This window comes from Leishmania mexicana, chromosome 29 (assembly GCF_000234665.1).
Source record: "Leishmania mexicana MHOM/GT/2001/U1103 complete genome, chromosome 29".
NCBI lineage: Eukaryota > Euglenozoa > Kinetoplastea > Trypanosomatida > Trypanosomatidae > Leishmania > Leishmania mexicana.
The window spans coordinates 104334-128525 of NC_018333.1; the positions used below are offsets into that span (position 1 = coordinate 104334).

Consider the following 24192-nt stretch of genomic DNA (forward strand, 5'->3'; position numbering starts at 1 on the left):
ACCCTGTCACCACCAGAAGTGGTCCCGCGTCTCGCCAGGGTTAGTGGCTGCTTGGGCCACCCGCAGAGAGTGGGGCGCTGGCCCCTGACGCCACGCGCTGAGGTGTCCCCCCCCCCGCCATCCAGAGGCACCCACGTAAGGCAGAGAGGAAAGCGACGATGAAGAAGTGATGAGAAACGCTCACACGCACGCACACATGCAGGCAGAGAGGCGGCGAGAGAAACGGGCAGGACGGAGAAGGGAGGAAGGCGGCGTGCTGGAGCTGAGAGAGTGTGAATAGGCACAGACGCCCGCAAGCACATCACTTGTCCCTCGCTCTATACGCCCGCTCTTCCTCTCTCCTGTGATGCTCCGCTACTGAATCTCTGTCAGCCAGTCATCATCGTCAGCCGTGTCGTCGAAGACGATGGCGGGATCGAAGCGGTCCTTCTGCAGGAAAGCCTTGGCGGCGGTATCGTCGGGCAGGGCGGCAGACGTGCACTCCTGTGCCGTGATGGGCCACACGTTGGCGCTGTCTTTCCGCTCCACCACGTACGGGACCCAGAAATCGGCGTCGCGCCCGCACTGCCGTGCGACCACCTCCAATTTGAGCAGGAAATCGTTGTAGTAGGCAGCGTCGTCCTGCGTCACGCAGAACTGGCGGAGGGCCGTAATGCAGGCCATACACTTGCGGTAGATGGCGTCCTTTATGCTGCTGCGCAGGAGCTCCCAGATGACATCGCTGAGGTCGTCCTTCGCCTTGTTCAGCTGTGCCTGCGTCACTGTAGGGTGGTGCACAATCATGGAGAAACTACCGACTGGGTCCACGGACGTGACCGTGAAGCAGACACCGCCGCTGATGGTGTCGTGTGGAGCGGTGGAGATGCTGTTCGCATCCGACGTGGCGTGGCTGCCGGCAGACGCTTCGTCCGCCTCTCCGCTGCACCTCGCGCCTCTCAGGATGGCAGCGGCGATCGTGGACGGGGCTCCACCAGATCCCTGTGATGCTGACAGCGGTGATCCGGCCTGAGTGCCGACCAGTGATGAGGTCGTCATCACATCTTGGTACCATGGCTTTCCCTTCCCACCAGCGTCTCTGCTTCCTGGCAAAAGCGCGTCCACTTCATCTTCGTACGGGAACGCGCTTGCGCAAGACGCAAGGGCGGACCGGTGCGCCGATACAGCCTCATACACCTCGCTGCCCTCTGCGAAGAAGTCGGTGGAGGTGCCCCTCAACATGGGCAGCAGTTGCGGTACCGCTGCTTCAGACGAGGTCGCCTTCGCGTTGCCCTTCTCCGCTGAGACATTCATGGCGGACAGCTTGGCTCGCAGGGTGGCGTAGTACTGTTGCAGGACCGGGTTGAAGGTATCGTCAGGTGCCAGCACCGAGTCATCCACGGAGAGGCCGTCGATCAGCTCGTCCATCAACTGCTCCTCGGCCGCACTAAACTGCAGCTCCGGGTACTCGGAGAAGTGAAGGGCTCGCACGTCGTCGGCGAAGGGGAGAGGAGCCAACACCAAGTGGCGCTGCTCCGCAGATGACGCCGCCGTCCGCGCAAAGCACACGCACAATGACGGGGCAGCATCTGCCGTGCGCACGAGCCGCACAAGCATTGCCTTACGGCTGGACGCCATCGCGTCCACCAAGGCGTTGAAACCGCGCTGTCCGGCATGGTCGCCCGCCAGTGGCAGTAGCGCCCGTGTGCCGCCCATCAACAGGTACGGCTCCACCTCTGCCTCTCCAACGAACCCGATCGCCTCCAGCGCGCGTGGGCCCTTTACCCTCATTGTTTCTCGATCGGTCTCGCTGCATGGGATGCGGTCGACACCCAAGAAAAACGCCTCTACCCGCTCCTCCTTCGCCAAGGCACACGGCTGCTCATCAACGCCGCCGAGGGCGACGTACTCGATGGTCTGCACCACGTCTACGCCGTCTTGGGTGCTCCGCCGCAGCGAGGGCAGCCGCTCTTCCTGCGTGAGAGTGAACAGCTGCGTGGCAAGCCGCACGTCACCAATGCGGAGCGCAACCTTGAGCACGGGTTGCTGGCGGATCCTTCGACAGCGCAGCAACGAGAGACTCTCCAGCGCCTCTGCGGGGCTGACGAGTACGCTCGGTGGCCCCAGCTCGGTGCACAGCGCCGCGAGTATTCTCTCGTTTTGTGCCTTCCTATCGAGCGCAGCCCACGCACTAGCGTCACACACGGCGGATTCGTTGAGCTCCTCCTGTGAATCCGCGGCTGCTGGCAGCGGCTGAAAATCGAACCCGATCACCACCAACGCCACCTGGTCGCGCTGTAAGGCATCGATGAGGGAGAGCAGGTCCTCCTTGTGCCGCACCTCGTGGCGGGCGTCGGTGAAGAGGTAAATGCAGCGGTTGTATTGCTTATGGCTCGTGCGTGCTTGCAGCACCGCCACCGCCACCTGAAGGGCGTCAATGAAGTCGTACGCCTCCGCGATAGACCGCCGCACAGTCGCGCCTTCAGGCAGCACAGCAACACCTGCGCGAGTAGCAGCAATGGGTGCGAGGGTCAGTGTCGTTGCCGGTCCGAGCTCAGCAGCCACGGTGATGTGCTTGTACCGCGCCTGCTCAGACCGCTCGTACAGAGCGCTGCGAGACTTCTCTGTGCCAGCAAGAATGACAGCCACTTCATCCGATGGTGCGTATATCATCTTGTCCGTGAGGATTCTGTCGCACAGGTCACACGCCTCCACCAGCGCCGCAGCGCTGGGGAGGGTGATGTCCAGCACCAGCACAGTGGCACCCTTGGGCATGCGATGGCTAAGACGGTATGTGCACCCAGTGCAGAGAAGCTAGTCTCTTGCCTTATAAAAAGTGGGTTGAGGAGGAGAGACGGAGCAAGGGGTGTGGCCTGAGTTCCTTCGACTCACAAGTTTGCATACAGGGAGGTGGAGGGCAGCACAGCGGTGGGCATGAAGAGGCGCGCCGCCAGTGCGTGTCGCCCGGAGCACAGCATGCAAAAGTAAAAGGCGCCAGTTTGAACACGGCGGCCCACGGGGAGAAAGTGGCAGGAGCTCTTGTGCTCGACGTGTACACCCCCGCTCGTGTCGGCGCCGTGCAGGGCGGTGGCGACGGCAGCACGAGATCGGGCACACATGCACAAACATGTGCACAGGTCGGAGGAAAGGCAGTGTGGTGCTGATTCTCGTGTGTTCGTCTCAGCGCGTCCATTCTCTGCCACACAGCAGGGAGTACAGCATCGCTCTACACGGCCTGCCACGGGGCCCATCGCGTGCTGCGACGCAGCCGTGGACACGCGCGGTACAGCAATGCGCCGGCTCAGTCATCTGAGCACGGCCTCAGCGTCGAGCTTGACCCGACCTCCGCCCCCCTGTCGAGCTGGTTGCCACGTGGGGTATCCCTCTCGAGGTGGCGCAGACTCCCCACACCGGTGGGCATTTGCGAGGGCCGAGGATGAGATAGACGCTCGAGTCACGCTGGCGCTCCGCACATCGCATGGATGGCACAAACCTGTGCACTGTCGCAGGTCGCTCCGACGCCACGCCATCCAGGACCTGAGCGCTGACATCAGTTGCGATGCATCGCTCGGGCCTCCCCACGCCCGCAGCCACCCGACCCTGTCACCACCAGAAGTGGTCCCGCGTCTCGCCAGGGTTAGTGGCTGCTTGGGCCACCCGCAGAGAGTGGGGCGCTGGCCCCTGACGCCACGCGCTGAGGTGTCCCCCCCCCGCCATCCAGGGGGCAAGGTGATGTGTCGAAAAGTACAAGAAGCAAAGAGGCGGCCATCATGGCACACTGGATCCATGACAGCCGCGCTCACTAGTCGCTGGCACCAAGGGGGAAAGAAGTGAGGCGGCAGCTTTCTCCCCTGTGTTCGTGATACCCAAGATAGAGAAAAAAAAGCAAGAAGAGAGAGAGAGAGAGACGGCAGGCGCCACAGACTCGGTGCTGCCGCGCGACTGGAAAGAGCGGCGGTGCGCAGATGGCTACTGATGCACCCCTATCCGCATGCAGGTTGCCTCGCAGAAGGACTCGCGCACGAGTGAGCGCCAGAAAGGTGCCGCACGTAAGTGACGTAGCAAAGAGCACACTCAGGACACACATGCGTTACAGCCCTTCGCGCTTCCTTCAATGAAAGAGTTACTTTAATCGACGACAACGCCACAAGCCAGCGCACCAGCGATAGCCCTCATCCACGCCAGCATCATGTTCCCTAGTCAAGACCCAACACACAGCACAAAAGAGCAACGGTCATCACGGGGCGAAGCGAACGCACGGCACGAACAACGAAGACACGCAGACACCACGAAGAGCCGAAAGAAACCCGCACAACGACGAAAATGAAGAGATAAGGGAGGTCCAACATCGCCACCGCGGCCGCCAACTTTGACACAGCGGCACACGAGCGCAGGGACACGGTGGCAGACAGCACATAAAAATAAAAATACCGTAAGCAAAGAAGCCGGAGCAAATCGAGGGAGGGGGAGAGAAGCATGAGTGTGTAGTCGTAGAGCGGGAGAGAACGAAACAAAGATAGTGAGAGAAAAGGATTTAGGGAGGCGGACGGCAGAACTCAGCATTGGGCACCATTACCACGACCACCACCACCACCAAAGAAAAGGGGGTTTGCATATATATATATGTGTGTGTGTGTACAGAAGTGACGAAAGCGGGCGGCGGTGTCTCTCCCAACAAGTTGCGCGCACACCCACGCCCAGACAAGCAAGCAAAAAGCAGAAGGAAAGAAGAGGGAGCGGTGGTGGTGGTGGTGGGTGAGTGTGTGTGGGGGTGTACACCGCGTCCTTGATTGGCCCGAGAGCAAAGCGCAGCGGAAGGACATGCGCACAGCACACACATGCATTTACGGACCGTCAGCAAGCATGCATGGACAGGCGCAGCGAAAGAGAGACGCCGCCGTCGAAAACAAAATAAAAAGAAAAGGTACAGAGGCACAGATCGAGCACTGAAAAATAGAAGCGTCAACGCAAGCGGCAACGAAGACAGAATGGGCACAAGACGTCACACACAACACATAACGCGAACAGGCGCCTCTGTGTTGCGTGTGCGTGTGGGACGTGGCCCGACAGAGACACGCACACAAACGAAGATGACGTCAACACACACACGCAGTCACTCGTGCTCGAGGACGTGGTGAGGGCCGGCGGAGGAAGGGACGAAAGGCACGAGGTGGGAGAGCGAAACAACAAAAGTCTGTTATTGGAGGGAGACGAAGGCGCGGCTGCGTGCGGGGGGGGGGGGGGGACGGCTCCCCCCGTTGAAGAGGGACACACCGTACGCGAGGTGCACCTTCGCGACCATCACCACAACGTGACTCGCAGATGGTCATGGTTGAGGCAACAATAGCAGGCACACGCACGCAGATACACCACCCTCTTACGCACTACTACGGGGGTCTCCTAATATGGGGCAGCGCTCGAAAACGGAAGCGCCGCCACAGCGCAGACAAGAGAGCCCACACACGCGCGCGCATCGGGTCGTTGGCAAATGGGCAGGTAAAGCGGTTGACCGAGGCGACAAAGCAAAACGCGGCAGCTACTCGGACAACAAGGAGAGAAACCCGGCCGACGCGTGAGCATTCGCGAGCAGAAAACTGGGACAGAAGAGCGGCAACGACAGCAAAAGAGGGAGACGCGAGGAACGGATGCCCATAATGGCGACGGGGGAGTGCACGTGAGGGGGCCTGCGCGGAGAGGGCAGAAGAAGGACCACAGCGGTCGAAAGAGCGCTCCCTTCACCGCCTCTCCCCTTCTTGTTCAACTTTTCCATGCAGCATCCTCTCACTCTTCCTCTACGCTGGCCTAACCCCCTCCTCCCTACTACCAAGCATACCGCACATAACGATGGCATTCCCACTTTGCTGCCGGTACGCAGCAGTGGTCCGGCATATCGCAGTGTCCGAACAACTACGCCGCCTTGCGCTGCGCAGCTTCACGTTCCTTCACGAGCATGCGGATCGCATTGGCCGCCTTTGCCTGGTACAACATGAGCTCCGTGCGCTCCGCCCACAACGCGCGGAGCTGCGCCTGAGCGCTTTCAGCGTCGTTGAAATCTTCGCCATCACGAGCAAACTTCGGGCTGCCTGGGCTGGCTGGGCTCACCGTGGGTTCAAAGGTGCCGACGGCACTGAGGTAATCGGTGCCCTTAAGGGACGCCAGCTCGGTGGTCAGCTCCTCCTGGCGCTGGGTCAACTGCTCGCGCTCCACCTTGTACCGCATGGCGAATGAGCGCAACTTCTGTGCGAGCTGGAAGCACTTGCGCTTCTCTTCAGCCACCACAAGCGCGAGGCGCACCCGCTCATTACTGATGACTTTCATCTTTTCATCGCGTTGCTGAATCAGCTCCCGCAGCTCCTGGTTGGCCTTGGCCCAACCTCCGCTGATAGATCCACCATTGACGCCAGGCACTCCGCTGGATGGTGTCTCATCAATCAGTTTCAGTCGATCAGCCGGCACGTACTGCCGCAGCTGCTTGTTCTCGTTGCGCAGCATCGCGTTCTCGTTGTTCAGCAACTTCATCTCCTCGTTGAGGGAAGAAATGCGGTCCTCGTAGACGCCACGCTCCTCCTCCAGCGCTTCCTCCAGCGTCTTGTCGTTCTTGTTGTCTATGTCCGCCATGAGCTGCAGGTACAGCGCCTTGTAATCGAGCACCTCGTGTCTCTTCGCATCCTGCTTGATTTGGCTGGCGCGCTGCCCAAAAAAGAGGGTGCTCAAGCTCTCCTCCGTGTTTTCATCGGAAGGGCTGATGTTGACGATGATGGAGGTGTTGCCGTTACCCAGCAGCGAGTACTGGAGAATGCGGGTCAGTTTCGACTCACGGAAGGGAGCGTGCTGGGCGTTGTCGGTCAGCGCAGTCACCACCTTACCAAGGGTTAGGAGACTGCGGTTTATGTGCGTGGCTTCGTCGAGCGTCTTGCCCTCCGCATGTGTCTTGCTCACACGCTCGCTCCCGGCAAGGTCGCACAGCACCAGGCGGCCCTCCAGTGCAATTGTGGGGCCCTCCGTTTCAGCACCGACGGTCACAGTGCCGACCCTCTGGGCCTTGCAGACGTTAAGCGTAAAGATGGTGTGGGAGCGAGAGCTTGTGTTGTTCATGGACGTGCTCGCCATCTCCTTCCGCGTCAAGCCCGCTTTGAAGAAGGCCATGGTGCCCTTGTAGTCCTTTACCTCCCGCTCGACTGGCAGCCCGGTGGCGTCGGACACCATCACGATGTCTCCACGGCCCTCCAACCCCATCTGGATGCGGACCTTACCCTTACTGTCATCCAACAAGTCGGTGAGAATTTCGTTGTAGAGCTGCACGTAGCTGACGCTGCACGAATAGTCATTGCCCGGGTCTTTGGCGATCCTGTCCCAAATCTCCCTCATAGACTGCTGCAACACACCCTCGTTCTTCGGATCATCGTTGCTGATCGTGAAGGTCTTGCCAGAGCCGGTCTGGCCGTACACGAAGAGGACGCCGTGCTGACCATCGAAGGCTGCGTCGACGGCATTCTTGGCGAAGGTCTCGTACACATCTTTCTGCGTCACAGTGGGCCTGAAGACGCGGTTGAAGAAGTACCTCTTTTCAAACGATTTCGAGCCTGACTTGCGGGTCACGGTGATGGTGCGGTTGTCGGCATCATCGTAGACGATGTTGTTGAAGTTGTGCCCTTTCTCCTGCGGCACAGGCGGCCGCACGCGGCAGTACACCGAAATGGTCTTCGGCGCCGACTTGCTGCTTTTCTGTATGCGTGACATGCCGATGAAGTGAGACGACAAGCAAAGCGAGAGAGCACAGGCACAGACACACGTCGGGTAGGACGGGGCGAGAAAGGGGGGAGGGGGAGGGTCTGGGTGAAACACGCAAGAGACGGCAATGATAGAACGACCCGAGAGGAGAGGATGGCGAGGTGGGGGTATTAAGAGGCCGCTCAGCAAAGCGTTGGTGGGGGAGGAGGGTGGAGGGTCGGAGTAGAAAGGTGAGTTGTGCGCGCGCCGGGAATGAATGACGAGAGGGGCGATGTCTAACGTGTGTCGACTCTGTATGCTTCTTGGCGGTTGGTAGTCCACTTGGAGAATCAAGCGTCTGTGCAGCTCGTGCTACTAGCTGTGCGCCACGGTAAGCGGTGGGAAAGACGGTAGGCGCGATGAGTCACCCAAGTAAAGGGAGCAGGCAAGAGGGAGACGGCAGGGGAGGGGGGCGACACGAGGTGGCAGAGTCAAGCGAAGCAGTGTAGAGAAATAGGTGTTCTGGCGCGTGCATGGGCGTGAGCGCGTGTGTTCCTGCGTGAGACACACACAGGGAGTGATGGAAATAGACGCGAACGGCTCGCACAGCCACAGCACGCACGGAACAGAGTTGCGTAGCGCGAGGGGAGGGAGAGATGCACACATGTGGCTATGGGTGCGCGGATGACCAGTCGCCATGGCAGCAGCAGTGCCAGTACTACGCGACTGCCAACACACACGCACAGGCTCGCGCAGACACAATCCGCCTCCGCCAAACATGGGCAACTAGGCGCTTCTATGGATATATATGTCTAGGTGTTTTCTTCTCTACACGCATGCTTCTGCGCCTACATAGATGAGCTTCCGGCGATGATGACCCGGCGCACAACGAGCACATACGCGCAGGCATGCGTGTGCGTTCAACACACTCGTTTACATGGGGTGCTGCTCTGTCGGGCCCTTCCGCCCGGGAAGGGCCTCCCCATCCTCCACCCCCGCCCCCGTCTCTGCGTCTTGCCCACACGCTTTCCGGGACCGCTCTGCAAAACATTCGGCTTTCCTGGCACACACACGCACACACCTCATGTGTGAGACGGCACAGAGACAAGAGGACGATGGCACCAGACACGGCAAAGGAAGTGCGCAGCGCGCGGGGAGAGACAGAGGCAGTGAAGAAACTGCACGAAGCGAGCAGCCACGTCAGAGATCCAACAGAGACACACCCAGAACAGGATAGTACCAACGGGAGCACCAAACAAGTTTGAGCGATGCCCACGCGCATGTCTGTGTGTGTGTGTGTGTGTGTGTGCCATTGGCGAGGAAGGGAGGCGACTGTAGGCGCACACATATCCTTCCATTGCGGTAGGCGTGCGAAGAAAGTCGGTAAGGGCGGGGGCGGGGCGGATGAAACCGTTCGAGTGCAAGAGAGCACATGGGGGCAGGAGGAGGAGGGACAAGGAGAGACGCGGTGCTCCGCCCGATCCCCTTTCCACCGTCCACACCCTTCCATCGCATTTTGCCTTCTGCCAAGTCCCTCGACGCATGCGCGCCCATCCGCCAAGATTCGTCATCCCTCTGTCCGTCCGTTTGCACCTTCGACGCCCACGCGCGCCGTCTAATCCGCCTTGACACTCACAAACAGGATACGGACGAACACCAGGGACGCTAGGAAGCCGACGGCGCCAAACATAAGCGCCACCGTCACACAAGCCAGCCCCATGTACCCAAAGAACAGGACCATCCCGAGAAAGCCCTTCACGACGGAGATAAACCAGTAATACACGACGCAGTACAGCATCAGCCACGCCCCGTACGACGCCGACACGAAGAAGGAGCGCCACCACCAGTGGTAGTTGAGGAGGCTCAGCTGGTTGTAGGTGAAGAAGATAGACACCTGCATAACAATGACCAGCACCAGCACAAAGGCTGCCAGTAGGAAGGAAAACATGCGGTACGTGACGCCGAGCCACACACTGCCGAAGATGGACTGCAACTCTACGTAAGACGCCGCCAGTGGCACAATGCCGGGAGCCACGTAGGAGAGCATGCCTTTCATGTACCACGGTTGCGGCGGGATCGTGCGCGGGATCGCGTTGGTCTTCGCTGGGACCGAGATGTTGGTGCTGAAGCCGGCGACAGCGCCGCCGAAGCAAAGCGGTACCGAGACACACAGCCACAGCGCCAGTAGGTAGAGGAGAGAGATGAAGGGCAGCGTGCTTGCCGCGTGGGAGCCGAGGTGTATCAAGTTAAGTGTGAGGTACACCACGAAGAGAAACCCCGGCAGCGCGATGGACGTCAGAAAGATTGCCTGCCACGAGCGTCGCCGCAAGAATTTAATGAGGCTTGCCGTCACAAGCCCATTGACGCTGGAGAAGAACACGAAGAGCATCACAAGCAGCGATGCCAGCATACCGCGCGAGTCGTGCGAGAGCATGCCGGCCACGGCAAAGAGCAGCGAGGCGATCACCATGCACATGATCTGCATGCCGTTGCCGACGAGCACGGAGAGGAGGACAGCACCGCGCGGCGGTCGGAACACATCCCCGTGCACAAGCTTCCATCCGCTGTCCTCGCGATCGCCCAGCAAGTCTTCCTCATTATAGGATGAGATGTCGTGCCGCACAGACCGCACGAGGATGTACCACAGGAGCACCGACTGCAGCAGCACCAACGAGAAGACGTTCACGATGGAGTACCAGTGCGCCTTCGACTCGCGCGAATCGGGATCGACGTAGTTGTCCCAGCGGGTCTTCCACGGCGTCGTCGACACCACCCACTCAACGGAATAGCTGAAACGGATGCTCTCCATGGGCGTGATCTGCGGTTTGGGCATGGCGGGAAGGGTGCAGGTGCCGTCCCCCTTCAGCTCGCCGGTGTGATACACGCTGCGGGGCTGCACCTCGAACTGCACAATCCGCACCGCTGGCGGGTCCGTCGAGGTGATGGGGTAGTAGGAGACAATGAAGTGAACGTGGTTATACACATCTATAAACCCCATTGTCACGGCCCGAGAGAAGTTGCCAAGCGGAAAGCCGGTTCGGATGCGACGGTGCTCGCTATCAACCGACGGCGCCTCTAGCGCTGGAAGTCCATCCAACATCAGGTGTGCCCGGTAACGGCCCAAGATGCGCTTCTCGTACTGTTGCCTCTCGGCCGTGCTCAGACGCGTTGAGCAGATGAGGACACACTTCATGTCCGTCAGCACCGTCAGCCGAATGCCAGAGTCCTCCAGCGTGTCACCCGTCAGAGCCTCACCAATACTGCGACGCGATGGCGGTAGCGTGCTTTGGAGCAGTGGCGCCACGCACGGAAACACGCTGCTCCAGCGAAGCGGCACGATTTTCGAGTGAGATGTGAGGGACTTCGCCAGAACGTGAACAGTCTCCCCCTGCGAGTAGGCTAAGCCGAGATCGCGCATAAAGGGAAAGCTGAGGCCGTAGGTGATGGACGAAGCCCAGCAAAGCACAACGACCACAACGCACAGCGCCGCCCGCAGCATGGTCGTCGCGGCTGGCAAGCAAGTAAGCACCTTACGACGTCCCATGACGCTCCTCGTTCTCTGAGCCGGAGTAGGTGCGTGTGGGTTCGTCATGGCACTGGTGCAATGGTGGTGAGGTGGGGTAGAGCGGCGAGACCTATGTTGAAAGGGGGACACAAAGAACTCTCCGTGTGTGTGTGTAGGGGGGGGCGTTGAGCGGTACAGGGAGGCGTTGGTGCCGACGTCACGAGTGCGTTCGGGCGCGGTGTGGGCAGCACACAGAGATGATCAGTAAGGACATGAAGGGAGAAGCGAAGTTGAGGAAGAGTGCATCCGCGAAGGAAGCGAGAGGCATGCAGAGAGCGAAAGATAGGAACGGCGGTGAGTATCTGCCGTCCCTCCTCATCACTCCAGAGCCGCTCACTGAAGGTTCGGGGCACCGGCAGGTTAAGGGGGAGGGGATCGCTTGAGAGAAAACGGCAAGCGCCTGTGCAAAAATTGTTGTTGCTGTGGAGTACATGGGCGCGCACATTTTTTCGTGTCCTCCCTTCCTTCAGCTGCCCCCTTCTCTCTCCCTCTCTGCCCCAGCCGACCATCCCTATGCCCCCCCCACTGCCCCTCGCGAAGAGACGCACGTGCGCACAGCTGCAAGCATGCGTGCATTGCGCGAGGGAGGCACAGAGGACAGAGAGAAAGCGGGGAAGAGGAGAGGAGAGGAGAGGCGGCAGAAGGAACAAGTCGGCGAACGGCAAAATACATATGTGCTCGTCGGATAGGGGACACACTGGGGTGTGTTGCATCGCAGTAGAACGCCAGGAATCAAACCCGGACAACGGAAGAGAGGGAGAGAGGTACACACAGGGCGGCGGCACACAAATATAAAAGCGCACATGAAGTCGCCACACAAACGGATGCAGGGAATTGGGTCAACGGCAGAAGGGCGAGCGAGCAAGCAAGCGGGAAGGGTGTAGCGAATGGGGGAGGCTGGAAAGAAATTGCAGCAACATCGACAACGGCAGCACAGAGAGAGAGACGCACAACGGTCTGCGCCGAAAACACCAAAGAAAACGGACAAGGCGACACGAACGAGTGGCTGAGATACGGGAAGCGATGATGAAGGGTTCGCCTCCTCCTGCGCTCTTGCTTGTCGATCGGGAGAGTTAATGTCGCAGGAAACGCGGCCGTGGAGTGACAACTTGAAAAAGTGCGCAGAGGTGGACGACGACGAAAGCCATCACGGATAGCAGCAACAGACCGACATCCGCAGTGAAGCATAGCGAGAAAAAGAAAGACAAAGATGGAGAGAGGGGTGTGGAGAAGGCGCTGATGACCCTCACCCCTCCAGCTCCCCCCCCCTCGCTTACACCCCCCAGCAAATATATGCCATCCCACATCACCCCCTTTCGCTCTCTCTCTGCACAAGCGCTTGCTCCAGCGCCTCCACCATCAAACGCTCCGTCCCACCGACTGTCACCGGGATCGGCGTGCGCGCATCGAAAGCCTCGATGGCGCTCAGTTGCGCCGGGTTGACGCAAACTTTTCGATCTCATCTATGAACAGTTGGCGAAGTTGCGGGATGGTGAAAGCGGTGCCGTCGGCATCCCAACGGTATATTCGCTCCGCCTCGCAGCCGCCAATGGTCTCCTGTGGACCGCGCACGTCCGACAGCCACGCATGCGCTATGGACTCTTTCGCCGTGCGCCGCTTCACGGGGTTGTAACGAAGCAGTCCAAAGATGAAGTCGACGAACTCGGCGTAGTACTCCTCCGGCGGGCGTGGCTTAGGGCGGGCGATGGTGGCGCCATCCGCAGCGATCGCCTCCTCTAACTCCGTGTCGAAGCTGTCGTAAAAGGTGGTCTCGTCAAAGCGATGCCGCAGCTCCGGTGCGTACTCCTCGAGCTTCTTCCCCTTGCTAGGGGGCAGGGAGGAGAGGTAGTGTACCGCCTCCTTTGACGTGCTCGGCGGTAGGTCACGTGCAAGGTCCGGTATGCCTAATAACTCCACTATGAGGTTGATCTGGTTGATGTAGTCCTTGCCAGGGAAGAGCGGCTTGCCGGTGAACATCTCCGCCGCAAGGCATCCCACAGCCCACATGTCAGCGCTGTAGCTGCAGTGCTTGCACACCAGCAGCAACTCTGGTGGCCGGTACCACCGCGTGAACACGTACTGTGTCATGGTGTCGTCATGCCCGATACCGCGCGCGAGGCCAAAGTCGCCCAGCTTAAGGTTGCACTCCGAGTCTGTCAGCAGGTTTCCCGGCTTCAGGTCTCGGTGCAGCACATGCGCACTGTGAATATATTGCAGTGCGCACAGCAACTGAAGGGTGAAGTACTGTCCGTGCCCGGCGGCGAGACGGATCCGTGGGGAACGCAGGACGGCGTCCATGTCCGACTCCATCAAGTCGGTCACAACGTAGAGCTCGCTGTACGTGTCGACCGGGTCCGGTGACTTGAAGAGGTCCTTGAGGGAGAGGATGTTCGGGTGATTGAGATAGGCTAACAGCTTCACCTCTCGCAGGACGCGCTTTGCATCGACGGCATCGTCGAAGAGGTGCGTCACCTTCTTGATCGCCACTGGCTCATTCGTCACCGTGTCCACAGCGCTGCACACAAAGCCGTAGGCGCCACGCCCAACAAAGTGTTGAACATTGTAGCACTCTGGTACCTCAAGGCGATAGTCGTTCACACCAAAGACGTAAACCTTGTTGCCAGCCGCATTAGGGCCCTCCACCTTCGTGAGTATCATCGCCGCCCACTGTCCCCGATCCCGGGTAATCGCTGTAGCTATCCCTCCTCTGCGCTCTCGACTCGCTTGTCGTGTGCACTTGCAGCCTCACACTATCGCCCTATATATGGCGACAGAGGCAACACGTGAGAAGAATGCGGAATGGGCTGAGAGGGGAGGGCGAGGGCGCGGCGCGTGCCGCACGGAATCCACACGTGTACTTGTCTCTTCTCTCTCCTCCCGCTGGGCGCATCGGCGAGTACGTATGTGTTGCCTCTCCGCTCAGCGTTCAAGTTAGCTCGCACACGTTTTATATGCGCCCAGGTGTCTGTGTGTGTGTGTGTGTGTGTGTGTGTGCCTTCCTGCTTGCACAGATACGCGCACCTGTGCGTGGGGAGGAGAGAGGGGCGCGGCAAAGGGGGTACGGAGAGGTGAAACAAGAGAAAGGGACGTCATTCGTGATGGCGCAAGAGACCACAGGAGAAGTCGTGGCCCTCGTAGTGTGCCCTCCCGTCCCTCTCTGCTATGGGCACTGCCACACGGTGGTGCACGGGCTCATTGAGGCGCTTCGAACACAACAAAGCAGCCAGATGAAAAGCAGTGACAGGCAGGCGTTGGGGCAAAGCACGATGGGAACACACACACACGTGCACGTACTCGAGCAGCCGCACTGGTGCACATTTTGCACAACCAGCTGAGTGAGCCTGCACTCGCCCGTAAGCCAGTGCCGCGTCAACACTGTGCACTTGCATGCGCATAGATGGAAGATCGAGAGGCGGAGAGGGGTGGGGCGGGGTCTGTGGTCGTCTGTATTCGCTTTTCGTGCGCGCGTGTGTGTCTGCGTGTTCCATTTCTCCGCAAAAGAGAAGAGTTGGAGGCGTTGAATCAAGTTCAGCCCTGGATAAATTCTTTATACTTCGAGTTGATGGAGACACGGGCACAGATGAAGAGAGAGAGAGAGAGCAAAAAAAAAAGAGCAAAGGAATGTAGCTACAGCGGGCACACACGCACCCCCACATGTGCACGCACACAAAGGGAGGGAGCGAAACGAGTCGATCAAGGAAAGGGAAAAAGAGCAAGCCGGAACATCAACAGCCACGGCGACGACAGCATGATCGAAACCAGCCCGCTGGCACATACACATACACACACACACACACACGCAGGCTCACAGGTGCTCCACCCCGCGTTTGCTTCCACAGCTCTCCTTCTCTGCTGCTGCCGCTGTCGTTGCTGCTCTCTTCAAGTTGTCACACACGCACACGCATACACACACTCGGCGCACGACATCGAGCAAAGATATGAAAAGGCGCCACCAAGGAGAGAGAAGAGAAGAGATAAGGGGGAGAGAGACTTACACGTACACGCACCCCGAAGACCGGTGCAAAGAGCGCCACCACCCGCCATCACTGCCCCTTGTGTTTTTATTCTGTCATTCAAGGACTTTCGCGCGAAGGGGACAACACGAGGGAGGTGGCACACGCGAACACGAAAAGGACGAGCACCAAAATAAAGACCCGGAGTGAGTGTGCGATGGAGAGAAAGGGGGAGGGGGGTGTCTCGGTGGGGCATCATGAGGAGCACACGACCGCGGCAGCAGACAAGGCGCACCTCTTCCTCTCCGTCATCTAGGTCTCTCTCTATTGTTTCTCCGTCACCCCCGCCACCCCCGCTCTCCCACAGAAGAAAAAGAGGCCATTGCAGCCCAAGCTGATGCACGCAAGACAACAAGGAAAAGGACGAAGCACAATGGTCGCAGTGGCAGTGAGTGACTCGCTGTCTGATCAGCCGCTTCCTCATCCTCTCCTCTGCGACGTGCCACTACCTGCCTGCACCCCCAGCCCACCCCGGCTCTTACGCGCACACGCGTCAACAAGCACACAAACAGATACAGGGGGCGGGGAAGGGAAAAAGAGTAGGAAGGCGTACACACACGCACACACGCAGTCCGCTCGTACAAGACAGGACAGCACAGTCAATACAAGTCGAAAGATGAGAAGCGAAGGAAACCAAGACAAGCGCGGAAAAGAGAATGAACAGGCAAACGGAACACCACAAGATCGTGAACGCACACCAAAAACCCACACGCAGACACGAGAGACCGGCGCACGGGGCTGGGGTGGGGGTAGGAGCGAGGGAGAGAGAAGGGCTGAGCGCTTCAAGCACGCGGTAAAGGAGGATGCGGGAGGACCAGACCCATGCGCTCATGTCTCCGCAGTCACGTGCACGTATGCAGCCTGGGCATGCACGCGGGTCTGTGGTGTGGGTTGGCCTTGCGGAAAGGAGGGGCGATCGTGGAGCGCGAAGGAGAGCGACGTCACCGCACACGCATGTGATTGTGCTGGCTCAAACCGCTGAGAGAAGACCTCGCTGCTCCCTTCCACCCCATCATCGAGAGGCATCTTGTACATGGGCGTCCGCGTCTTCGTGTATACATCACCAGCCTCACCGCTCCATTTCGGTCGCCCACTCCTCCTCCTCAACAACGCTATTAAGCTTGAAGTTGAGGAGAGCAGCCACGGCCCGCAACGAGTTCGGCATGGAGAAAGCGCAGCGGTGCCTTTGCGTCGACATGCCCAAGCGATGGGTGATGGACAGGACCCTTCCCATCCATCACCACCTCATAGCATCTCTCCACTCGCCACGCTAGTCCCACCACACACAAACACACACACACACACACACACACACACACTGCACACAAACCCGAAGAAGACCATATACAGAAATAAAGGAAACAGGCAGACAGACAGAGACAGCGCCGAGGCGTGTGCAGCTGACTTCCATGGTGCGCCCCTCTCTTCCGCCATCCCGGACCACCGCCGCCACCCACCCACCCACCCACCCTCCAGCCCCCAAACCCTCCATTTCGCTGTCCGACCTGCATAGCCGTGTGTGCGTATGTGTGTGAGTGTGTACATGTTGCTCCCTCCGGCCCATCGTCTCTTCCAGGCAGAAGGTGCGCTCGCCCTCGCATTGCACCGTCCGCCGCACAAGCAGTCCATGGCACGGTGCCGGGACGAGCTCCGAGCATGCAAACACCAGAGTATAACAGCACGCATACGTGGGCTACGGGGCGAGAGGCAGAAAGGAGTGACCCATGTGGGCAATAGGGAGGAGGATCGCCGGGAGAAGGTGACGGCGGCATGACCGCTACGAGCTGTTGCCCGTGTTGGCGAGCGCCTCAAAGAAGTTCTTCTCGTTTCCTGGCGCGGGACCCTTGCCAAAGAAGGACCATTCCGTCTCCACGTCCACCTCGTCGCTCATCTCAAAGGCAGTTCGCATCACCGGCGGCTGCGAATTTAACTTGTTCTTGGAGAATGCCTGCAAAAGTTGGTAGCGCGTCTGCAGAGCTGCCGCCGTCGTTGTGTGGCCGAGCTCCGCCATCTGCGCGTAGGCGACGCGGCAGGGCTGCTGGTTGCGCGGAAAGGGCGGCCCCGGGACGAAGGATGTGGCGCCGAACGACTTTACCTTGGAGGCGCCCTCGGCCAGCTGCACCACTAAGCAGGAGATGTTGTCCTTGCTGCCGCACCGGATCGCCTCATCACAAACGCGGCACGCCACAACCGCCAAGTCGTCCCAGCAGTTCTGCTGCTGCTCCCACACAAACTGGCAAACGTCCTCGTTGGAGAAGTTGCCCTCGAAGACGCCGTCACAGGCGAGGATGACAAAGTCGTTCGGCTCGCACTGCAGCACCGTCACGTCTGGCACGGCAATCACCTTCTGCATCCGGTAGTCCTTCGCCCCCCTTACCTTGAAGGACGCATCACCGAAGGCGCGCGATACAGCAAGGTCTCCGTCGACGCGGTTGCTGACTACACTGCCGCCGCAGGCAACAATGCGCTCCGTCTCCTCCGGAATGTACGGCTTGTGGTCCTCAGTGGCGAAAATCATCTTGCCGCCGCGGCAGATGAGGATACGGGAGTCGCCGACGTTGGCGATGGTCACTGTGAGGTCCTTGCGGATGAGGCAAAAGGTGCCGGTGGAGCCGCCTTCGGCGTTGGCCTTCATGTAGGCCTCATCCACCTCTATGCATACCTTCTCTAACATCTCCGCCGTGATCGACTCTGGCAGCTTCTTCAGTCGCTGTGGCAGCTCCTTCGCTACGTAGGCGCTACACTCAGCGTTACTATGTCCATCGAAGATGCCAAAGTACGCCACGTCGGCGTCGTCGGTGGCAACTAGCATGTGCGCATCCTCCATGGAGTTGCGAAAGCCGTTCTGCGAGGCGCAGGCGGCGTTTACGAAAGAGTTTCCTGCCCGATCCACGACCTTGCTAAGGATCGGCTTTGGTAGCATAAGGCCCATCTTGGCGGGGAAGGGTGGGGGAGCGTCCCGGGTGTGTGTGTATAGGTGTGGGGTGTGGGTAGGGGTGTGGGTGTGGTCAAGATACAGAGAAGGCGTTTCGGCGGAAACGGTGTATGGGGCGTACTACGTGATGGTGAGGGCGGACGGCAAGGGGCAGACGGACGTGGCAGGCAGGGGTGGGGAGGACTGGAAAGGCACGGGTGTGGGGGTGTGTCTAACTGCGTAGGACGACGCGCACGATCAGACCAGGACAGAGACACGATGTGACCGTGACGGGACAGATAGCTGATAAGGCGAGGGGGAAGCGGGTTGGAGTGGCCAACGCGTGAAAGACGGAAGGACGCCGCAAGGAGAAAGCGTGAACTAAGTGATGATTGAGGGAGGCAGGGGGGCGGCGATGTGTATGAGGGGTGGAGGGCAAGGAGGGGGATGTGGCCACACGCACGCAGGCACACACTGAGAGAGAGATTCTTTTGCTGAGCTCCGGTCCAACAAGGGAGGGCGTAGGCGCCATCAGCGCTGTGGGACGTTCCCCGCACGCACCGCGACAGAGAGAAAGAGAGAGAGGCAAGAGCGGCAAGAACGAAACATGAAGCCGTTCCAGTCGCTAGCAGCTGAAGAAGAGGGAGGGTGTACTGCCGCGGATTACGTCGCTGGAACGTGGCTCGCCAAACAGGAAGCCGCGCACTCGCACCAAATGCCAAGAGACGGCAGAGGGAAGAACAAACACGGAAAAGAGCGGCCGTTCACATTGGCGGTACGCTGCAGGCACGTCGCAGCAGCTCGCTGCCGCCCTGCAACCGGGAGCGCGCCTCCTTCAGACGTAGCAGCACACCTTTCAGCGGCAGCGTTAGCAGCGGGCCTTGCACTTGATGGAAAAGGGTAGCGGCGATCTGCATCATGACAGGCCAATCAGGCACGAAGAGCTGGCCCCACACACGCAGCAGCACCGCCGGGTAGCAATTGATGCACGAAGAAGTTGAGAAACCACGGAGAGGCGAGCAGCGAAGCGTACACATGATTTGACTGAAAGTGCGCCGCCAGCGCCGATAGCAGTCCTGGCAAGAGTGGAAAACCGAAGCGGCACCGCCCCCGCAGCCCACACACGCCGCCCGCCACAGAGCCCCTTGCGAAGGCGGCGCGCACGCACTGCTGCCCGAGCGAATCCTCCAGAGATCCACGAAGTAGAACGCGAGATTGGAGCTTGTGACGCACGTCGCGGTCGATCGCCTCCAATACAGCACGCTCGAGCCTCGACGAGCTGATTGCAGAAGCGGCATCGCTCGCGTCTGGCATGACCACCGTTGCATCCGCCAAAGCGTGGGCAAGAGTCCTGTAGAGGTCTGCCTCAGCCATCTTCGTTGTGGCGGACTGCTGTAGACCTCCAGAGAAGAAACCACGCGGCAAACCACGCAAGGTTCTGTGAGGACCCCCGCCGCAGGCGCGCAAGCAACTCCAGCACCGGCCCCGAAGCCATTGCTCAGTGAAGGTGGCATCACCGTCCGCGGCCCGGCGGCTCCGCCGGCGCGGGGGATGATTCCTCTTCACAGCATACGGCATTCACCGCGGGCAACGAAGCAGGTAGCCCCGAGGTCACATTCACGGATGCGCCAGACTGAAGAGTCACAGTTTCTCGTGATGCTGGTGGTTCGCACAGCACTTCCATCGCCTGCCCCTAAGAGAGGAACAGCCCGAAATCGAAGGTCCGCCACTTCTTCGCCGCCAGTGCCGCCGTCCACCGGGCAGAAGATCCCTGGCATCGCGACTGCGGGATCATCAGAGTGTGTGCTTCCGTCAGCATCGGCGGCAGGTGCGTGCAAGACACAAGGTAAACAGAGAGCCGCAGGCACCCAGGAGCAGCGACGGCGATGCGTTGCCGCAAGACGAAGACAGCATTGCCCGCCCACCAGCCGCGTTGAAGCAGCGACAAGCGCCTGTCGGTCAGAGGACGATCTTCCTCTTAGCCGCGAGTTGAATGTACCGCGCCGCACTCACACTGCCTTACTCGCTGGGGAAGACGTAGGCTACGAGTGGAACGCATGACCGCTGAAGGGGGGGGGCGATGCACGCGTCGCCGTGTATATTCAACGGCGTCCTTGAGTCGTGACGGCGATGCCGAGCATCTGCCTAACGCAGAAGTAATGCCGCGGTAAGCGATGGGCGAAAAGAGAAGCGTCGGTGGAGACACCACGTAAAACATCCCCGCGCATTCGCACGCGAAACAAAAGACCGAGAGCGTTCCAGAGATACGTGGTGTGCATGCAAGCCTCGCTCTTAGGGAAGCGCGCACACGTGCACGGCGCAGGGCGCAGAAGAAAAGGTTGGTCGTATGGGAGCCAATGACGCCGAGGCGGGTACGCGCATCCCCCTCAGCCTACTGGGTGGACCAACAGCGAAACGCCTCCTGTTACCTTTTCGATCCAGCGGCTATGCAGGGCCATCCGTACACGCACTACCTGCGATACGTGATGATGCATCTTTGGACTCATGTCCAACCTCCCTTCGCCATACAGCGCTTACTGTGAAAGGGGGCGACGATGCATGGCATCTCTACCGCAAGCGATGACACCACCACACTGCCTGTGTGTCTGCTCACAGTACATTCCTTTCGTTTTTCACTCGTTGGTTTTCTCTTCCATCGGCACATACAAAGGATCCCGCAACCTCCCCCAGCGAGGCACGCGCATGTGCGCACACGCGGTCCCGCACGTGAGAACGAGAGCCGTCAGTCCCGAGATGAGCGAATGTGCAACCAAAACAAAGGATGGGAGCCAGCGCTCACGAAATGCGGTGCTCGCCTTCTCATCGCCCCCGCCCCACCCCCTCACCTCACTAACCTGAGAGGGGAACATGAGTACGCTGAAGAGCACGCCTGCTGTTCACACAAGGGAAGGATATGCGCGTATACTTTTCGTGCCGGTGCATGTGCAGGAGGCTCTGTGGGCCAGTGTGTCGCATGCCCCGTCCATGTCACAGGTAGGCAGCCGTGCGTTGCATCGGCGGATTCTAAACGAAGCCAACGCGATCCCCGTAGATGCGCACAAACAGAGCGAGGGAGAGACGCGCATACGCTCGCGCCATCACCACCACCACAGCCACGGTACCGGCAGCACACCCCTTCCTCTCCCAGGCAACGCAGTCCCGCCATCCACGATCACAATTACATCGAGGACAATGTTGGGGAGCCATCATTGGAGAGCGAGCTCCCTTCCTCCCTCCCCGTATACAGAAGAACAATCAGTCAGCCGCCATCAAGATGGATATCAGCAACACACCACGCAACATCACCATCGAAGGTTGAGAACACGAGAAAGGGGCGAGCAGCGCGAGAAAGCGGAGGGGAGCAAGGCGGGCAGCAATGGCAGCGGCAGAAGCAGCGACCCTGCAGTGGTGACGGCAACGCTCGAGTAGGATGAGTGCACCGGAGTCGTGCAAGAGGCCCCGAAGAAAAATGAGCCGAGCACGAAGAAACCCGTTGAAAGGGGGAAGAAGGCGCCAGTTGATGGGGGAGGGGGGGACACAGACACGTGTAGGTCGGTGGGTGAGCGGCGTGGCGTGGATGCATCCACAGGGACAGCCCCCGTCAGGAGTCGAAGATCCGCACACCCCGCACTGCAAGAGAGGGCGGCAGAGCGCAGCGGAAAGGAAAGAAGGCGTGAGAGTTGAAGGAGAGCCAGAGACGACGACCTCCCCCAGCATTCCCTCCTGATCGTCCCTGGCTAACACCAAGCACGTATCCCTTCTACTCACGGCCCCGCAAACTGCGGCGGCGTGAAACACCCATGCGCCACAACGGACTAGAGAAAGCGGAGACAAAGCCTGCAAGGAATCGTTGAGAACCAGGACCATCCTGGGATGGCAGAAAACAATTCGAGAAGGAAAAGGGCAGTGCGACGGACAAGTCAAAAGCGGAGAGAAGACAGGAAGCGGGACGTATTTCGTGGCACACGCACCGGCACTCATGCCGCGCACATCACGAGACCAGGTTGCCCAGAGAAAAGAGAAGAGGTTAGAGGATAGGATCGGTTCCAGTGCACATGACAGCCTCCATGATGCTTTCCTGATTGGCAGCACCACTGGAAGCAGTCACAGCAACCGGCGCGCCTTATCCCACGCCCAGTGCTCCTGGCCATCTACACCTTCTCGAGCCCCACCCCCGCCCCACACGCACCCCTCTTGCGCCCTTCACCGACCTCGCCGACTGCTCACGTCGAAAAAGAAAGGCGGAGATGGCGGCCTCGCACCATCAGCGCCGACAAGAGGAGGAGAAAGGCACATCGTAAGACACGGCGCGCGCGCACGCCCGAAAACAGAAGATGATAGAAGAGCTAAGCACATGAGTCGCGCACACTCCCGCCCACCCACAACCCTTTCGCCGGTCCTGCATCGACCACTACTGCCCAGCGTGAGGGGCAAGAGAGCGGGGGGAGGGGAGGCACAGGAGGCCAGAGAAGACAAGAGGAGAGACACCGCCCTCACAAGGCACGGAGAGAGAGGGAGGGAGAGAATACACAGGCCTGCGCACTGGCACAAAAGGCGAAAGAGCGGCGAGACAAGATGAAGAGAGGGGAAGGCGCGCTATGGAGACACACATGTGCGCGCGGCACCCAGAAATGAAAGATCGAGATCGAGAGAGATCGAGAGGGCAAACCGGTGCAGCAACGCACGCAGCGAAGTACGAAAAAGAGCGGACGCACGCGTGCACACGGGCAGGCGCACGAGGAGGATAGCATCCTCGCACGCTTCCGCCACGTGTCTCCGCGACTGCCAGAGATTTTTAGGCGAAGTGTGCTGCGCAGACGCCAGCGAGGGCCCCGGTACATTTTTTTCCTTGCCTCTGTCTCGTCCCTGCGGATGCCTTGCCTTCGCTTCCGTGAAAAACGGTGCCGCTAACGGGGCCAGCGTGCGGGGCTGCCGAGGAGGAGGAGAAAGGGAGACGTAGTTGCGGGGAGTGGGGCCAAGGCACTGCCGATGCAACCCCTCAGCCCTGCGTCATCTTTCCTTTCTGTACAAGCCGCGTCGACTGCGCGCGAGAGAGAGACGGGAGCCGGTGTGTTGAATCGCCGTGCCCGTGCCGTCGCTCAAGCTGGGGGTTGTTTCCGGTAGCACGACCAAGAATTCGTTCGACTCGTTGGACTGCGTGTCCACCCGCACCCCTGGCTCGGGCAGATCAGTGTTGTCGTTCCCCTCCTCGTACGCCACGGGGGCCGTCATCTCGCCTGCTGCCAGTGGCGGCGGCATGTGTCGCTGGCGGGGTGTGACGTAGGCTAGCACTTCGTCGGACGAGGAGTCAGAGTCGCCAGAGCTGGAGAACTGGGAGGTGGTGCGTGAGCACACGCTCTCTGTGTCGCTGTCGTCGCTCGTCTCCAGCAGCTTGTACTCACGGCAGTATGCACAGAGAATGATGATGAAAGAAACCACCCCAGCGCCAGCGCACGCACTCACAAAGATAATGAAGAACTTCAGTGTGATGTTCGCCCACGCGTCATCCTCGAGCGGAGGTTTGCTAGAGGGCAGCGATGGCGACGGCTGGTGACCACTATCGATACTAACGCCACTGTCACTGCCAACGCTGCCAGAATAGTGATGTGAGCTGGACGCGCTGGAGATGGTCAAGGAGGAAGATGACCCGCTCACAGCAACGAGGCCCACTAACGCTGCCGCCTGAAGCAGGACGCACACACGACGTAGCACGAGCTTCATGTGCAGCAGGCGTGGCAGGGAGCCGGGCGGCAACAAAAGCGTTCGAGAACACACTCCGCCAGCACAGGAGGGAGGCAGCGAGAGAGCCATAGAAAGACAGGGTGTAGAAACTCAGCGGTAGAAACGGAAGGAGAAGAGGCAAAGTCGCTCTCTCACACGCACCGATGCAACCGAACGCTTGCTGTCATCTCACTCACTCTCCGCGAGCTCGCCGTGCTGCAGCACGCGCTTGACGCCCGTCACAGAGTGTGTGCTCGACTGTCAAGCACACGCAGAGAGAGAGGGCAATAGAG

The 24192-nt window shown here is 59.8% G+C and overlaps 6 protein-coding genes across 6 annotated transcripts; all 6 read right to left on the reverse strand.

The window, feature by feature from the left end:
- Nucleotides 1-354: 354 nt before the first annotated feature.
- LMXM_29_0340 (putative KU80 protein) lies at nucleotides 355-2751 on the reverse strand (the record flags this gene model as incomplete). The annotated part of the gene is made up of 1 exon (XM_003877131.1): nucleotides 355-2751. One exon carries the CDS (start codon nucleotides 2749-2751, stop codon nucleotides 355-357), a length of 2397 nt encoding a protein of 798 aa, XP_003877180.1.
- Nucleotides 2752-5883: 3132 nt separating this feature from the next.
- Nucleotides 5884-7716, reverse strand: LMXM_29_0350 (putative kinesin; the record flags this gene model as incomplete). Its single annotated transcript, XM_003877132.1, has 1 exon — nucleotides 5884-7716. The coding sequence occupies one exon, from the start codon at nucleotides 7714-7716 to the stop codon at nucleotides 5884-5886; it is 1833 nt and encodes a 610-aa protein (XP_003877181.1).
- Nucleotides 7717-9301: 1585 nt separating this feature from the next.
- On the reverse strand, nucleotides 9302-11278 carry LMXM_29_0360 (putative endosomal integral membrane protein; the record flags this gene model as incomplete). The annotated part of the gene is made up of 1 exon (XM_003877133.1): nucleotides 9302-11278. The coding sequence occupies one exon, from the start codon at nucleotides 11276-11278 to the stop codon at nucleotides 9302-9304; it is 1977 nt and encodes a 658-aa protein (XP_003877182.1).
- A 1398-nt stretch (nucleotides 11279-12676) lies between these two features.
- Nucleotides 12677-13909, reverse strand: LMXM_29_0370 (putative mitogen-activated protein kinase; the record flags this gene model as incomplete). The annotated part of the gene is made up of 1 exon (XM_003877134.1): nucleotides 12677-13909. One exon carries the CDS (start codon nucleotides 13907-13909, stop codon nucleotides 12677-12679), a length of 1233 nt encoding a protein of 410 aa, XP_003877183.1.
- A 3132-nt stretch (nucleotides 13910-17041) lies between these two features.
- Nucleotides 17042-18196, reverse strand: LMXM_29_0380 (putative phosphatase 2C; the record flags this gene model as incomplete). Its single annotated transcript, XM_003877135.1, has 1 exon — nucleotides 17042-18196. One exon carries the CDS (start codon nucleotides 18194-18196, stop codon nucleotides 17042-17044), a length of 1155 nt encoding a protein of 384 aa, XP_003877184.1.
- Nucleotides 18197-23188: 4992 nt separating this feature from the next.
- On the reverse strand, nucleotides 23189-23989 carry LMXM_29_0390 (hypothetical protein, unknown function; the record flags this gene model as incomplete). Its single annotated transcript, XM_003877136.1, has 1 exon — nucleotides 23189-23989. The coding sequence occupies one exon, from the start codon at nucleotides 23987-23989 to the stop codon at nucleotides 23189-23191; it is 801 nt and encodes a 266-aa protein (XP_003877185.1).
- Nucleotides 23990-24192: the final 203 nt, after the last annotated feature.